This window comes from Stigmatopora nigra, chromosome 15 (genome assembly GCF_051989575.1).
Source record: "Stigmatopora nigra isolate UIUO_SnigA chromosome 15, RoL_Snig_1.1, whole genome shotgun sequence".
In the NCBI taxonomy this organism is placed as follows: domain Eukaryota; kingdom Metazoa; phylum Chordata; class Actinopteri; order Syngnathiformes; family Syngnathidae; genus Stigmatopora; species Stigmatopora nigra.
Window position 1 is genome coordinate 8,563,250 of NC_135522.1, and position 18,655 is coordinate 8,581,904.

At 36.0% G+C, this 18,655-nt stretch overlaps 2 protein-coding genes across 3 annotated transcripts; both read right to left on the bottom strand.

The window, feature by feature from the left end:
• Positions 1 to 471: 471 nt before the first annotated feature.
• Positions 472 to 2,981, bottom strand: nol12 (nucleolar protein 12). Its single transcript, XM_077734589.1, is given in 7 exon segments — positions 472 to 999; positions 1,001 to 1,112; positions 1,538 to 1,632; positions 1,719 to 1,864; positions 1,951 to 1,999; positions 2,090 to 2,195; positions 2,758 to 2,981. Coding segments are annotated over 7 exon segments (717 nt in total). The 5' UTR covers positions 2,868 to 2,981; the 3' UTR covers positions 472 to 900.
• A 200-nt stretch (positions 2,982 to 3,181) lies between these two features.
• srebf2 (sterol regulatory element binding transcription factor 2) lies at positions 3,182 to 18,607 on the bottom strand. 2 transcript variants are annotated; one of them, XM_077733890.1, is made up of 20 exons: positions 18,360 to 18,607; positions 13,532 to 13,857; positions 13,262 to 13,415; positions 12,227 to 12,381; positions 11,975 to 12,094; positions 11,596 to 11,865; positions 11,067 to 11,181; positions 10,840 to 10,991; positions 10,464 to 10,662; positions 10,168 to 10,343; positions 9,802 to 10,051; positions 9,538 to 9,707; positions 9,280 to 9,451; positions 8,450 to 8,567; positions 8,271 to 8,377; positions 7,827 to 7,959; positions 7,207 to 7,378; positions 6,573 to 6,749; positions 5,740 to 5,851; positions 3,182 to 5,561 (listed from the first exon to the last, which is right to left on the bottom strand). In XM_077733890.1, exons 1-20 carry the CDS (start codon positions 18,439 to 18,441, stop codon positions 5,359 to 5,361), a joined length of 3,363 nt encoding a protein of 1,120 aa, XP_077590016.1. In that variant the 5' UTR covers positions 18,442 to 18,607; the 3' UTR covers positions 3,182 to 5,358. The 2 variants fall into 2 exon arrangements, with proteins under 2 accessions (XP_077590016.1, XP_077590015.1); XM_077733889.1 differs by having other exon boundaries at positions 10,840 to 11,181.
• Between the last annotated feature and the right edge of the window lie 48 nt (positions 18,608 to 18,655).

Genomic DNA, 18,655 nt, shown 5'->3' on the forward strand with positions numbered 1-18,655 from the left:
CAATAAAACACAAGCCAGCAATAAGAACTACTTAAATATCTAAAATTCCATTAACAAGATGATTACAACGTACCTGTCAGATGAGTCTTCTTGTTGCCTGAGTAGAACTTCCTATTGACCCCCAGCAAGTACATGAATCATCCTCATGGTCTCCATAGTCCCCCATTGCACATCCATCCTTCCTATTGGCTGCGGAGACAATGAGTGAAACAGAAGCATCAACAACGGGCACCAAGGCTCTACATAAGCAAGGTTGACGACTCAGGGGTTGACTATCAGCAGACCCCCCCATGTATTAAATATCAAGAATGCGAAGTTAAACGTTTGGGGATGGTGGCAGCCGACCCAAGTTAGCTCAGGTTAGCGTAAATAAATAAACACAAGAGAGGAGGAGGATGAACAAACGTTAAACTCAAGACTTGGAGGAAAGAGTAATATTGATGTCGAGCCGTCAAAATAAAAGGTGCGATGTGACGACTACACTTTAATGAAAACTAAACCTTTTGTGTAGGGAATTGACATCACAATACAAAATTTTTACATTGCAGGAATTGTGAGAAGTTAAAAATAGGCGCGACTGTCACAGTTAAAAAAAACAAAAACGTATACCCACTTAATATTAACTCAATGAATCCCATTGACGGAGCTAGGCGTCCAATTTGGAGTAGGACCCATTTCAAATGGATTAGATGCCCACTAATAATAAACTCATTTAAAGCGTGTTAAGAGCCACACTTTTGGACATCTATCATCGTCAATGGCGCCGAAAGAGTTAATGTAGAGAATTTAGTTTGGCTTTTGCCCTCCCGTCCATTTTTCCTCATCGTTAGCTCTGAGACAGACAGAGTTATTCAACTTATGTGCATCCTTGCTGCCTAAAAAGTTTAAAAATGTGATCTTTCAGTCTTGTTGACGCTGCTTCTTCCCCGTCATGCGTCGCCGCTGCCGCTTGGTGGTTTTCTTGGTGCAGATTTTGCTCTCGGGAACTCTCGTGTCGGCTCGTGTCGGCCTTGCTGTCCGTCTGCCGGCCCCGTCCTTTTCGGCCTTCCTGCTTCCCTTTCATCGACCTCTTGCTGGTGAAGGTACTCAGTGAGGCATTCAGTGAGCGAATCCTACAAGGAAGCAAGAAAGATGGATAGAATCATCCCGGAAGATATTGAATACTATTTTATGTACTTTATTTCTTGGAATAAAATACAAATTTGTTATTTTGTGTTGTAGCCTGCAACTTATACAATGCTAAAATATAGAATTTGACTTCTTTCAAAGCGTTAAACTTGTCAACCATGGAGTAAACATTAGCAACAAATAGCCACAAGAGGGCGCGCCGCCTCGTTTATGATTAGGATGCCAAGAGATGTCAAAATCCTTTTGACTATTTCCAGTTTAATCGAACCAGTTATAATGATAACAAAAAAATATATATATATTTTTTACCCGGTTCTGATTCTCAAAAAAAATGACGTGATTGGACATCCCTGGTAATAAGGATCTGATAATAAACAATCAACTTTAACTTGGAAATTATTGTTCTTACTTTTTGTTCAAAATTTGATTCCCTGCCTTTTTGGGCATTCTCTTTTCCTTCACCTCTTCTTTCTTGTTTTCATGATCTTCATTTTCCCCATTGACCTTCAAAGAAAAAGACACTAAATAGCAGGACATCTCTAGCTACCATTATTTGATGCATTCAAACAGACTTGTTGCAGCATGTTCACCTTGTTTGTCATTTTTTCGAGGAGGTGATTCGACGTGAGGTCAAGATCACTGATGGTCGTCACCGTGACTGTGTGATTAGGATGGTCAAACTGAACTGACTCTGTTGTATTGGTGATCACATCTTCGAGATCATCTTCACTTTCCCCTGTACAGAACGTGGTGACCCATTTAACTGGCAAGTCAAGGTACAACAGTGAATTTACCATGCACACTTCAAATTTTCAGACTCACCAAGCGCTTCTTTTCTCTCTTTTAGCAATTTCACATATTCCTTATGCCTCTGGGGGAAAAAAAAACAGTAATCAGACTAACACAGTTTTCGTTGTGTCATCTAAAATAATTACGTATATTCATATATTTATGATCTTACCTCTTCTCGGACTCTGATTTGTTCATCCTTGATCTTTTTGCGTATTTCGGCAACCGCAGCTTTCCTCCTTCCCACTTTTCTTTTATGGAAACCAGTCAGATATTGTCTGATAGGGGAAAAAGCATGAAAATAATAGTTACCGTACATAAAGACACTTTTACAAATCCGTTGACAGCAAGGGAAGTGATTGTGTTGAGGTTGTTCATACATCACACAGGATCATAGTCGTACTTGAATTTGTAGTTTAAGGACGGGTTCAATTATGAACTCATTCAATGGCAGTGACAGTGATTTACATCAAATCCATTTGAGCAGTTTATTGTGGCTAGGGGGGCAAGTAGCGATAGCTTGATCGTTTTATGAATTAATTGGACATTGGTAACTATGTTAATTTATGAAATGACGTGAAGGCGGGTTGTCATTGCTTTTTAAAAAAGTTTTTCGTGCAGTAGTGTTATGTCAAGTTACTGTGGTTGATATGAGAATATATATTTTTAGAAGAAGTGGTTCTTTTAACAACGTCAGTTTCTAAACCAAAATAAGTTATGTGGAGGGAAAAACAATTGGGTTGACATATTAGTAACTCAATAATAAATTTAGCCGTACGAAAGCGTGAGGAACACCGGGGACACAGTCACAACTATACATACTAATTAAAGAACACTTACTCCCTATCTTCATCGTTAAACGTGAGGATGCATTTATTTTCCCTTCTCTTGAATCCGGGCTTGAATTTAGCCTTGTTGGACACATTATTGTGCTTCTTTTTGTTTTTCATTGCTCTGTGCGCTTATTTTGGACGCACACGTGAAATCGGCCCCACTACACCCGGGTATGCGCAATATGAATGCACATTTTGCAAACTATGTCCGACCAGAAACACGGCACAAAAGAAAGGTTCCCCCAATACAAAATGACTTGGAATAAGAGACAAACTGATTTATGAAGTCCATTTATCACCCAGGCAATTAGTTTATTTGTTGTGTGTGTACAAAATTTGCACCAAACATAGGCTGCAAAATTGAACTATTAAATGTTGATTCTTACCTTACTTTGTAAAATGATGAGTATGGCATAAAGAAAACATCCCAATCACCACATTTTGTTTTATTATAAAAGAAACACATTAAAAAGTCAACAATAAGATTTGCAATAGTAAAATGCTTGAAGAGGAAAAAAGAAGACATTAAAAAGAAAAAGCTGTAACAAAATAAAACAAAAAACAATAAACCAAGCCTATAATGGCTAATTCAGCATTGCTCTGTTCTTCCTTACAGAAAAGAAAGAGAATAATGTGTGGTTTGACCTCCAATTCTATTTGTGGAAGTTTCTACAAGCATGAATTGTGTTTGTATGTTTATCAAAAAATGAATATTTTGCATTGCTACAGAAAGGCAAGCCAAAGCTACCACACCATCTAGAATATTTGTTAGTTCGACTTTTTCCCAGTTTGTCATAAACCTGCACCCATTTTTGCCCTTTGTGGAATAGTTAAGATAACCCTGACTTAGTTTAATTGGACTTTTAAAAGTTAGTCTATTTGTATTTACAACTGTTATGTAGAACAATAATTTACATGTATGTGTCTGCCTACAAAAGTAGGATATTAGTAACAAACCCAGCATATTTTCAGCACCCTGATGGTGTAATTTGACATTTTGTGAAAGAAAAATACCTCTGGGTGATACTTGTAATAAAAAAGATGGACCTGTTTCCAATTTAGACTAAATTAGTAATTGGGTATTTTGTTTTTCCACATAGTAAAATCCCATAAATGAGGTAGATGGAAAGCAAAACAAATTATGGTAGAAAGTAAACCAAATTGCATTTCAAAAGGTCTAAAATATTAATTTGGAAAACTGATTTCGATATCCCAAAAAAAGCAGAAGCAAAGAGCTATAAAAGCACCTGCAAAATAGCATGGATTTTAAAAGTTATATTTAAAAAAAAACATTTAAAAAGAAGCTTCCTTTTCTTTGGAAGGCCATAGTGCTGTTTGATATCATTATTTTAATCAAAATATGGGCTATGTTATATATAATGATATCCAAAAGCGACAAAACAATACATTTTAAATCATTTGGTCAAAGATTTTACAGCAATTATGACATCTTTTCCCCACTTACTATTTTTGTATTGACAATAAACTGACCAGCCTCAAATGATAAATGCATGAAGTAATGCCTGAACCTAAATATATCCAGTGTAAATAGAAGCATCTCAGTAACATAGATATTTTTTCCCTCAAATGTAAAGATATCAAATTACCAACTGATGATATGAGTTGAGGTGGTTTTGGTCTTAAGACAGCTCTAAATAATGTTAGCATAATATCTCCAATAATAAATTACTGGTGCTTTTGTGTATTCTGTGCGTTTTTCATGTTTTGCTAATTTCAATTGTCTTGCATGCACAAATCACATACAGTTGGCAGGGGGAGCCAATTTGCTAAATATTGAGAGGGCCATCTTGAACATGATTGTTGTTACTTCTATGGTATATTTGCAATCCCATCAACACAAATGGGTGGCATCTACTGGCCAAAATGTCTGTTATAGCAACAGCTCCATTATTGCGCAAGTGCTATACATGTCAAATGTCAATGTTTAAAGTTTTATATCGTTTGGGCGATATACTGTATATCAGGGGTAGGGAACTTATGGCTCGGGAGCCATATGTGGCTCTTTTGAAGGGTGTATATGGCTCTCCGCGAACCTGTGTAGTAAAATATGGGAACCGCTAGTGAGAGACCACCAAAGTCCCGAATACACCAATGGGAGAGTCATAATCTCTAGCGCCTTTTTAATAATATTTTTTCTTCATTATACTCTTCTGCATGTATACTCTCATTGATACTCATTGATTAGCAACAGTAAAATAATGTTCTCAAAAGAATTGAGACTTTTTTTTTTACTTTCAAAGTGGTGAAATAACTAATAAATGCTCACATTTTCATGTATTTTTACATTTAAATTCTGAGTATGGCTCTCAAGGAATAATGTTTGAAAATATGAATTGTTTATGGCTCTCTTCGTCAAAAAGGTTCCCGACCCCTGCTGTATATCATTACATCATATCACACAGCACTAGAAGGCCGTTAAACCTAATTTTCCCTATTTAGCCTGTTAAAAATGAATGAGGCAGTAAGACCAGACCAATGGATTGGGTTGATGGTGCAAACAGTGAGGTTGACAAAGGCTCAATAGCATATGATCTTATCACTTCTATACTGTAAATTAATTGACAGTAGTCTCACTGTGTGTATGTGTTCATGAAGCAGCGATGGTCGTACCCCCACTCAGGCACAACAGGATCTGCTGACAATCTTTCAGGGATCGGCGATCTCCCACACGCTCCAGGGTGCGTTTGGCCTCCGCTAGAAGGTGGGCGCGGAGCCCGGGTGGAGTTAACAGGGGCATGGGCAGGTGGCGACAAGCCAACAGAATAGCATGCGCCCGTTCCCGCTCGCCTTCTACAGACAAAGTAAAGATGTGGGTGCAATTTTTCGTAACATCTCTCCAAATGATTTTATCATTAGTAGACGCCCATTTCGTTTGAACATTTGTTGATTTGCTGCCAAATCACCAAATTTCAAATGGGTTGGACAAGGCGTTGTGATTTTGAAAAAGTAGTTTTGATGTATGCTTTACCTGCTGTGTGTAAACCGGGTGTTCGGCGTCGAAGGTTGTGATCCAGTAGCTGGTGTGTCCTTGTGGGACTGGCGCCGGCCATCAGCCTAACTGTGGTTTCGTGGAGAAACACCTACAACAAGAGACACAGCAGTTCCCTAAACATTAACCAGATGTACATACAGCAAGAGGTGATAAAAGCTCTCGGGATCAATGAGGCTTCAAAAAGCATGTTCTACATCACTGGTGTCAAAGTGCCGGCCCGGGGGCCAAATCTGGCCCGACGCATCATTTTGTGCGGCCCGAGAAAGTTAATGACGTGTTTCTATTTTAGGATCAAATTCAAATGATGATAGATGTACATTACATTTACATGTACATTAACCTTTTAAAATCAATCATTGCAATTTGTAATCATTTTTTTTCTTTGTGTTTTTAGTTTAAAAAGCATTTTGTATAATAAAAAAAATATACAAATATTTTCCATTTCCCAAAATATATTTTGTTTTCTGTTGGAAATAAAAAACAAAGACATTTTTCAGTACTAAGAAAAAAAAAGCTCAAATAAACATTGCTTTAGATCTATAAAAACGGACTATTTAGGGCTTTTGATCGGTTATTTGGGTCCAATTTAAAAAAAATTACAAAATTCTATATATTAGATCTAATATGGTCCGGCCCACATGAAATGGAGTTGACGTTAATGCGACCTGAGAAGCAACCTAAGTTTGACACCCCTGTTCCACATGAATTGCATTTTGTTGTTTATCAATTGAAGGCAAAGATAGGAATGATCAGTCCATTGTTGTTATAGCTTAGCGAGTTATACTTTAAACTTTGAGTCTTGACTTTACCTTATACTGTGCAAGTCTGGAGCACTGTGTGAGCTTTCTAAGCGCACTGAGGTCACTCTGAAAACCAGCCAATTGTAATGCAGATGCTGGTCCAGGTTCTCCATTTGTGCTGCTCCCTTGCTGCCATAAACTGGTCCTTAAAGTCAGAAGAAGGTCGCATACCAAGAGCTCCATTGCCTTATATAAAGACAGATTTACAAGAATGGGGAAAAAATGTTGTAAATGTATCCACAAATGCATTGTACAATTCATTGAAAAAAATCTGTTGACTTGAACATAGCATTGCACTCGCACAAATTTGGTGATAAGTTGAGCAACTTTGTAGCTATCTGCAACTGCTTGTTTCTTGGAACCACACTCCTATTCGACAGTGAAATTGCATGATTTCCACGCCGTACATGATCATACACTACTGATATTTTAGTGCACAGTGCTCAGTAATGAAGACCTGGGAGGCCTCTGTAATGCACTGGGGGTGCATTGCACTTGGCTTTAAGATCATGCAATGCAACTACAATGCACTACAGCCAACTCCTAAAATCTCTATTGCACACAAACAACATCTGCCTCCCAAAATCACATCAAGAGATTTCCACCAAAAAGCTATTAAACACTATTAGAAAATACTCCCTACCTTGTTTAGGAAATCGCCAGGTTGGCTAAGAGGCAGGGAGATGCTTGAGCGCAGGTAGCTGCTGGCTTCGTCACAGAGGGGTAGACAGGTCGGCGTCCCTTCACCCTTCAGAGGTGAAAGACTTGTCTGGACCGACTTACAGAGTAACTGCACGGCCTTAAGCAGCGGGTGACTATAATCGAAAGGTGGGAAAGATCATTAGCTGTGTAGTACAGTGGTACCTCGACATACAAGCAATTTGTGATACGAGTAAACTTTTGAGAAAATATTTATCTCGAGATACGAGACAAATTTTGATATACGAGCAGACAGCGGAACTGAGAAGCTGCTCATAAGATCATCATGGGCACAGTCTCTCTCCCCGCAACTCCCTTGTGTAATGTCTTTCTGGTCGCAACTCGTGCAATGTCTCTGCGAGCACTGGGCGGAGCAATGCATTTTTTTCAGTTGTTTTTTTTCCCTGGTTAGTCATTGCAGATGGCGAGGTGATCGCTAATACGAGAGTTATATAAACTACTTCTCGTTGGCAAGTGCTCGAGCGTTATCATATTGTGAGGACATTTGTGTGCATCATTTTGGGAATATTTTGAAGGGAATTGTTGATGAAACATGACACTCACTCAAGAGCATGTAGATTTCTTGGAATTCTTTCTGCTTCTACCAATAGAGACTTCACAGTAGCGTCATCACCCTGAAGCCAGTAGACTGCAGCTTTTAGGACCAAAGCCCACCATCGACATACTGGATCTCTCACTGGTAGACAAAAAAAAAAAGTCAACAAAGCAAGCAATCAATTTTCGGATTCTTATCTTTCAAAAATCAAATGTTACAATCTGAAAATATCTTTTTTTCCAATCAAGTGCAATATTATGCATTATGTTGCTCAATGTGTGTGAAAGAGCTCAGCCTAAGATAACAAGAACTATATAAATTGCTAAATAAAAATCATTGACAACATTACTTTTATTCCATCGTATCTAATCTAATCTAACATTGTCTTTTCAGACAATGCTTGACTCTGAAAGAGTTCATCTTCAAAACCTTTAATAGTGTACATACTGTACCTGGCGTGATAGTGTGATTGGAAGGAGCTGAGAAGGGAGGGGCAGAAGGTGAATCTTCTGTACATTTATTCAACTGTTGCAGGAAGACAAGGGCAGTGGAAAACTCCCTGGAAGAAGGAAATGAAGGCATGAATGTAGCACATTGTTGTGTAAGCAACGTAGTACCACTGCTGTCCTACCCAGTGTTCACTTTGTGTTTGCCCACTTCTGAGTCGCTCTGCGGCTGAATGAGAGTATGAACAGCTCGCTCAAGCAGCTTTCTACAGAAACTGCGGTGCAACTGAGCAATTGGGTCCGCTGAAGGGAAATAATTAGTTAGAGAAGGACTTCATATGCTTCACAATAACATCTAAATGTAAATTACAGAATTGTTAAACATCACCCAGATCCTTGATATGACAAGTAAGTATTTTTGCAATTGAACAAATTAAAAAAAAACATGAAGACCAGGCATCCCCAACTGTAAACATCATTGTTAATTACAATGTAATTAAAAAAATAATATATATATATATATATATATATATATATATATATATATATATATATATATATATATATATATATATATATATATATATATATATATATATATATATATATATATATATATATATATATATATATATATATATATACACACGTATTTAGATTTTTTTTGTTTACAGAATTAAATATATCTTATGAAAATAATAAAGTGAATCTAAACAGCAATAAACATTGAATTCATGTTGCCTGGCAGAGCCAAATGGTGTGTTTGTGCACCTCTAGCAGTCTACATGAATTGGACATCTAGTGCCTTCAAGGGAACCCAATAAGTGAACTCTCTCCATATTAGGTTTATTACCAGGGGGAGAAAAAAATTGGAATCGAAGAAAATGAGTACAATCACCCCTCCAAATCTAAACAAGTTGGACATTGATCAATGGCAGCCAAAGAGTTAAATGACTGCCCTCCTGGTAAGTGGTTCATTGCTTTGGCGGTCGGAGTTCAACTCTGTTGTTTATACCTGGGTCTCTTTGAGATGTAAATACCCCATCACTGCTCTCTGACTTCAATGACCAATCACAGGTGAGAAAAAAATGCCTGCCCAATGGGGTGAAGATCCAGCGGAGGGAGTCAGGAATGTGCTTGGCTTCACATTGATTTGCAATGCTCTCAGCACAATTGAGTAAGTAGCCCTGTGAAAAAGGGATTAAAATAGTTCAAATGGATTAATTAAAAATAACTAGATGACATACTTAAAATGAACATTTGAGCTTCATACAGGCAAACAGGCAATATGGAGTCCCAGTACAGTGCGCAGGGTTGCGGCTGCAGTGAGATAAATCTCAGTCATTTGGGCGGGGGCCATCTTTCCTTGCGCACTCTCACTGAGGTTGACAGCACTTAAAGACAGAGACAGGGCCCACAACCTGCTTCGGTGAGGCAGCTTCCCTGGAAGCAGAGGTACAACACAAAACATGGCAATTTAAAAAAAAAATTATCAACTCCTCTTCTGAAAGGTTATCACTTAGTTCCCTTTATTTACCAGTAAGCTGAAGCTGGCTCAGACGATGGTATACTAGGGCGGCATCCCTCGCACTTGTCCGAGCCTCGTCTCCCTCGTGTTTCCCTCTGATTTGGTGCACCAGCCAACCGAGAGGAGTTGGCCGATGCAAACAATAGCGAATCAAATTCCACGACAATGAGCAGAGCAGATCCAGTCTGGTGGAAGGCAACGCTCTGGTCAAAATTGACAAAGAGGTTTCTAAACTGCTCAGTGCTGCAGCATAATCTCTCTGCGAGAGAAGGAAAAATAGAAAGTTATTGGAAGAGATCACAATAGCCTAAATTGGAATAATGGCAAACATCTATATTCAGTCTGTGTAAACGACAATTGGTGAAGTGTACTAACTCTCTTAAGGTGTACATCGGCTTGCTTTCGATGTCTCCAGAATGAGACTGACTTGGGGGAGTGAAGGGGCGTAACGGGTTCCCAGAGGTAGAGTACCCGCACGCAACCCCAAACTGCTCCCAGTCCACTTAACATCCAAACCATCACCCATGGCAAGAGACAGCGTAGCCAAGAAGCTAGGGTTACAAAAGATAAAACACAAATGTATCATCATTTTAATGCTCTCTCAAAGGCGTGCGCCACTGAATTCTTATAGAGACAAACATAGATTGATCACTAACGATCGGTTTTCTCACCAAAATCCTGTGTGGGACTCGGGAACGAGAACAGAGCTCGAGATGACCCGTGCCCTGCGGAGAAGCTTTCTGAGGTCTCGGAACCCAAGAGCGAGGGGAGTGGGTTCAGGGAGAGACAGAAGAATGTCAGAGCACAAAGAAGCAGGCGAGAACCATCCATCACTCCAACAGACGAAGGAGAATCTGGCTCAGACTTCATCTGAAAGAAAGATTGATATGATGTTAAAAAGGCTACTAGCCTGAGATAAGACTAGAATGTCATGTGCGGTTGCTGAATTGTAGACAACCCTCAAATGACAAACTAGTGTTTCAAACAAAAAGCAAACAACATAATTATGGAAAAGAAAATGATGGCTTTTAAAACCTTGTACCTTACCAGGTCATGGTCTATTAAGGGGCTGCTGGGCTCAGAGTCCACACCATAGGGGGAGAACTGGTGAGGGGATAATGAACCCAAGTCAGACGCCGGAGGTGACATCATTACAATTTCCTCTTTCGGCTCCATATCTTCAGACAGGGTGACTGGCTCTGGGAGAGCAAGAGGTAGTAAGATGTAAGGTATAAGGCATTTGCTACATGTATTTATCAATATATTACACTTACTGTTCTTCTGGTTTGCCATCTTCAGAGCCAGATTTTCCTGTCGGAGTTTGTGATTGGACTGTTTCAGGTACTTAATGTAATCTATAGCTTTACTCAGCACTCCTGACTTATGCATCTGAGGGACAAAAAAAAAAAATTTAAGTATCATATGTTGCTTATCAACAAAAGATATACAGAAAGGCCACAAATTGGTGGTGCAAACCATTTGTTATACATATTTTTTGATGACATCCTATACAAAAACATTATTATATAGTATATACACAGTACTGCCTTTACAAAGTTACTTCTTTTTAGTTTTGATTCCTTGACTCAATAACATTACAAGAAAGATAAAGCACCTTTTTCCTAATTTCGCACCCATTTTAATATTTCCATTACCTTAGTTAGATATATACAATAAACAATATGTGAATTGAGGACATTGTATTTACCACATATTACAGCAGCTAGATTTTCTCAAATTTCCAAAAATTCTTTAAATTCTTTAAAAAATAATAATAATAATAATAATAAATAAATCACTGACCTTTACATCATTGCCAACGACCAAGTCTCTCAGCTCCACAATCTTATCATTGATGGACGACCGGTACCTCTTTTCAATGATGTTGTGGGTAGTCCTCCTCTCACCTTCCTTTACAACCCCTCCTTGACACAACCCTCCTCCAGTCATAGGGCTTTGCTCTATACTTGAAATGGCTCCATTTGTGCATTGGGAAGCGCCTGAATGTATGTGTTTGAATGTCAGCTTGTCTCCTTCCAGAACAGTAGTCACAAGGTTACTCCCCAACAGCGTCTACAGATAAAGATATAAAACGTAAAAAGGGAGTGATATCATAATCGAAGGAGCCCTTTATTAACAGCAGTAACTTTTTTTTTTTATACATGTATTGCTAGAGCTGTACCGGTACTTGAAGTGTTGTGTTGTGTAGGGGTGCGGTCAATGTGGTTATCCCTGCTGTGTTTGGCATTGTAGATAGAACCAAGGAATCTGTCTTCAGAATCTGCTGTTGTGGAACCAAAAGCTAGTGAAAGAACCACCATGCTGTTAAAATAAGAACTTCAAAATCTGATGTGTCTGTAAGAAGTAACACCAAATACTGGTTGTTTATATCAATTTAGACTTTTAAACATACAAAAGAAACATAGTTAGTGACCTGCTGAACCTGCTGTGGCATTGCATGGACTGTAGTTGGTGTTGTAGAGAGAGTCTGGATGGTCTGGCCATTTGTAAGAAGGTGTTGCTGAATAGTGCCTGATCGGAGCTGAGGTGATGTCACAAAACGCTGGACCTGTGGTTGAAGACCAAGACCTGCAAAAAAAAAAAAAAAACATGACAAATTAGAATTCATGGATGAGCCAGATTGAAAATAATTACAGTGGTACCTCGAGATACGAGCTTAATTCGTTCCGGGACTGAGCACGAATGTTGAACGTTTCCCATTGAAATGAACTAAAAACAAATTAATTTGTTCCGACCCTCTGAAAAAGGATATTGGATGGGAAAAAATGTTTTATTTGTTCTAATTTGCCATTTGGTGCTTGTGACATAACATAAACAAATTTAACTGAACTAGGATTACGATGCAGACACTCAAAAATAAGTTTAATCATACCCAACACTAAACTTAATTCTAATTTTGTTTGACATTTTGATACATTCCCTCTCCCGGGTTGGCTCTTTTTGCCCCGCCTCTACACTGACTTTCAGTCAATATCGAAGGTTGTTTGAGTTTCTATTCCATTCAAAATATTCCCAAAATGATGCACACAAATATCCCCACAATAGGATAACGCACGACCACTTGCCAACGAGAAGGTGGTATATACGCCATTCACACTGACGAATCGGGAAAAACAAAAAACACTGAAAAAAATGCAACGCTCCGCCCAGTGCTCGCAGAGACATAACAAAGAGGGAGTTGCGACCAGCGACAGTACACCAAGGAGTTGCGGGGAGAGAGAGAGAGAGAGAGTGCCCATGATGTTCTTATGAGCAGCATCTTGCGTCCGCTGTCTGCTGGTATAGCAAAATTTGTCTCGTATCTCAAGATAAATATTTGCCCGAAATTTTACTCGTATCTCGGATTGCTCATATGTCGGGCCACTCGTATGTCGAGGTACCAATGTACATGATATTTCAATGTAGCATGTGCTAAAATCAAGGTGAAAATTCAAAAAAAAATTGTCACCCGTGAAACCAGTAGTAGAACTAGGGTGGCAGATGACGGGGTTTTGGATAATACGGGACTGCCCGCCGCTGGAAGCAAACACGACAGTTTGAGCCGGCGGCGTCTGGATGGGTGTTGGAAGCAATGTGTGAAGGGGGAGTCGTTGGGTCTGTATCTGCATGAAAATAAACATTTTTTAAAGTTACATAGACTGTTGTCACATTGCATCTATGTGCTGTTATATGTGACCACATGCTACTGTTAATGTGCACATTGTGAATTTTGTCAAACCTGAATAGTGGGCTGGGCCATCACATGGGGGTGAATGGTTTGGACCAGCTGAGGCCGTGGCTGAAGGAGCGGCGGGCTGCGAGTCGTTGCCGTTGTAGGATGGGATTGCACAGGGGAGAGAGAAGGGGGAAGTGACCCAGATATGGGTGACATTGTCTGAGGAGCAGAGGGGCCAGCACTGGGACTGTGGTAGACAAGAGGGGTTGATTCTTGGGGTGGTGCAGGGTTTTGACTGGCCAGTCGAGGGGTGGTGTTTAAAGAGCCAGCAGAAGCCATTTGCTCCTCAAACAAGTCAGGGAAGTCGTTGTTAACAAGCTGCAGTATCTCTGAAAAAGAACACACACAAAAAAAACTAAACGCGTCATTCCATATGATAACATCGCAGGCTTCTTCATTGGTACATTCCATACTTTTTAAGATTGTTGGCCAATAGTTGGTACTGCAACCAGGATCAAAATATTGAAACACAAAACTTCCCTTCCCTTTTGGACTGTGAAATGAGTGTTTGGCAATTGAGTATGAAGCTGCGTTATCATATCAATGGTGCAGTTCAATCAAAAACTAGAAAATATCTGGAGAAACTACGAAGGTAGCTCTGTTGTGCTGATCGGTATATTTGTAGTATAAGTACACGTGTTTGGAAAAAAAAACTAGTATTTGTAATTTTAGTATTAGTTCTAATAGCTGTAGTACGAGTACACGTGTAAGTACACAAACATACCAGAGTACAATTACAAGTATTTGTAGTACACAAGTCCACCTACTTGTAGTACAAGTATATGCAAGTACACATACCTATAGTGCCACTAACCATATTTGAGTACACTTAAGTACATGTTCTTGACATTTAAAATGGGAACATCCCATCTTAACCATCTACAACCATATTACGAGTGTTTAAAAAAAATTGATGATAATTTGAAGTGCAATACTTACAATATAGTTAATATATAATTTCATTATTTACATTTCTCTGAAGGAACTATCACTTCTCTCATTATTTAAACTGCCATTAACTTTGATAGATGTCCAAACCGTTTGAGAGCCGGGTATAATCACTGTGTAACTTAATATTTAATTAACATTGTCATTAAATGTTTCTTTTTAAGAGTCAAGGACACTGTAATTGCGACATCCATGATACCAGTGACCTCAAACACGTGTCACATTTTACAAACGGTACCAAGTATAACAGTAACACCGCTATTACTTCTCACTTGTCCTTGAAAAAAGGGAGAAGCATTCGGGAATCACGAGATCTTAAGAGCGTCTCTAGACTACAGAGAAAAAGCATGGAGATTGTTTTTATGGTAGCAAGATAAGACATGTTGTGGACTGGCCTTGAAATGGCACATGCAATTTTACACTATTTCGGCCTGTGGCCTTGAAAAATGATATAATGAGGGCCCAGACAGACAACTGCAATTTCAAACATTAAATTTGTACTTACAAACAGTCGAAAATAAATTGCCAACCAACATTCCTCCCCCACTTCTTTAATTATATATAATATATAAATATATATATATATATATATATATATATATATATATATATATATATATATATATATATATATATATATATATATATATATATATATATATATATATATATATATATATATATATATATATATATATATATATATATATATATATATATATATATATATATATATATATATATATATATATATATATATATATATATATATATATATATATATATATATATATATATATATATATATATATATATATATATATATATATATATATATATATATATATATATATATATATATATATATATATATATATATATATATATATATATATATATATATATATATATATATATATATATATATATATATATATATATATATATATATATATATATATATATATATATATATATATATATATATATATATATATATATATATATATATATATATATATATATATATATATATATATATATATATATATATATATATATATATATATATATATATATATATATATATATATATATATATATATATATATATATATATATATATATATATATATATATATATATATATATATATATATATATATATATATATATATATATATATATATATATATATATATATATATATAATATATATATATATATATATATATATATATATATATATATATATATATATATATATATATATATATATATATATATATATATATATATATATATATATATATATATATATATATATATATATATATATATATATATATATATATATATATATATATATATATATATATATATATATATATATATATATATATATATATATATATATATATATATATATATATATATATATATATATATATATATATATATATATATATATATATATATATATATATATATATATATATATATATATATATATATATATATATATATATATATATATATATATATATATATATATATATATATATATATATATATATATATATATATATATATATATATATATATATATATATATATATATATATATATATATATATATATATATATATATATATATATATATATATATATATATATATATATATATATATATATATATATATATATATATATATATATATATATATATATATATATATATATATATATATATATATATATATATATATATATATATATATATATATATATATATATATATATATATATATATATATATATATATATATATATATATATATATATATATATATATATATATATATATATATATATATATATATATATATATATATATATATATATATATATATATATATATATATATATATATATATATATATATATATATATATATATATATATATATATATATATATATATATATCGAGTTTTAATTTCAGCGATTGTTTGTTTATTTGCTTTTGAAGTCCACTATGAGTAGTCAGTAAAGTTTTCATTTTATTTTATTATTGTTATATTTTAACTTATAAAACGTTTAAAGACGAAATAATTATGCAACATTGAACAGCCAAAATAAAACATCAGGGGAAAACAACAACAAAAAACATCCGGGTGGAATATTAAAGGAAGTAAAAATCTAATTCAGACATGACCTCATGGAAAAAAATATACTGACGGCTTGTTCCACTCATAAATAATCAGACAATTTCCTCACACACCCATATTCAAAATGGGGTGTACATGAAACATTTCTGTTCCCATCAGGCCTTTAATCTAAATAAATGTGTCCACATAAACACAGCCATAGAGGGTGAGAAAGACAATAGCTTTTGACCAATAGTCTGCAAGTGCAAAAATGAAGAAATACGAAACAAGCTGAAAAGATTTACTCTACCTGGATACTCAAGCATGTATTTCAGATGGACACTTATACTGACATATGCACAAAACCATGCACGCGTGTACTTTATGGGAAGCAGACTGTAAGATAAACAGACGGAACAAGGGCCCCAAGAGCCTCCAGAACCTCTGACAAGATGTTACAATGGGGATTAGTGTTGTCAGTTTATGAGTGAAAAGAAAAAAAGAGGAGGTTATGTAACTACCCGGTCTCAAAGAGAGCAATTAGGAAGAGGAGAGTTTCTAGCTGCAGTAGTTTGCACAACATTAAGTAAATGGTTGAAGTAAAGTGCCAACTTGATTTTTGGCAGAAAAAAAAACCTGATGATTTTGAACATATGTTCCATTGTAATTCCTCCCAGGTACATTATATATTTTTTTTTCTTAACAAAATTTGCAAAATTGTTTATGTACATGTATATATATAAAAAAAATAGTGCAAGTGGTTAGCACGTCGGCCTCACAGCTCTGGGGTCCTGGGTTCAAGTCCTAGTTGGTCCACCTTTGTGGAGTTTGCATGGTCTCCCCAGGCCTGTGTGGGTTTCCTCCGGGTACTCCGGTTTCCTCCCACATCCCTAAAACATGCATGGTAGGCTGATTGGACACTCTAAATTCCCCCTAGGTATGTGTGAGAGCGTGAATATTTGTCCGTCTCCTTGTGCCCTGCGATCGGCTGGCCACTGATTTGAGGGTGTCCCCCGCCTCTGGCCCGGAGTCAGCTGGGATCGACTCCAGCACCCCCTGCAAACCTAATGAGGATGAAGCAGTTCAGAAAATGAAATGAAAATGAGAGGAGACATACACACACATATTTGCTGTATAAAATCAACTTTTCAACACCATTACTTGAGAGTAGGCTCAAAAGCATTGTAATGTTTCACTTTGGACATAATGTCCCAGAAACCTATATTTTTTTTATTGAGCTTAATTAACAGATTTTTTTTTGTATTGTATGTGAGGATTATGCTGATTTGCTTTAGAATAAATTAAAAAGTTCACAATTCTTATTCATAGCATTGTGGAATCTATAGTTTCCACTCTCCTTTAAGAAATGTTGTAGGGCAGTCTGTTTTCTGCAGTCAAAATATACTAAGGAAAACTCGTATTTCAACTAGATTCAGTGTTTTTATCAACGAGAATATAGCTCGATCGTCTCAGAATCAAATTGTGTCCAAATGCAAACGGTTCGGGATGCATATCACGCGATAAACACATGCCTTAACCCCATCATATATATACATATACGTATATGGAAATATATTTGAGTAATTTTAATGACAGAATATCCTGGTTGATCAGGAGTCCACGAGCAATGCGGCTGGCATTTCACATCACAAATTATTAATCAAGCGGAGTGGAATTACAATGACAAGAGCGAAACAAACGTTTTATCACGGATGTCAGTGATACTGCGACTCACCATCGAAGTCCACCAGAGTTAATTCATTCGCTAAAGTTGGGTCCACGTTCTCCATTGGAGACATGTCCTCTCCATAGTCCATCCTTGACCGCCGTCACTGCCTCGCCTAACGGCAAAAACAGCAGGCTGGAGTTGGATATAAAAAGAAGCCAGCCAGTATGCAGGGCTTCAATATTTATTTGTTGGAATCAATAGCAAAAGTTGGATCAAAGGGGCCTCAAATGAGGCTGCAGTCTAACCGGTTAAACTCATTTGCTGCAGTCTAACCGGTTAAACTCATTTACAATTATGTTGTC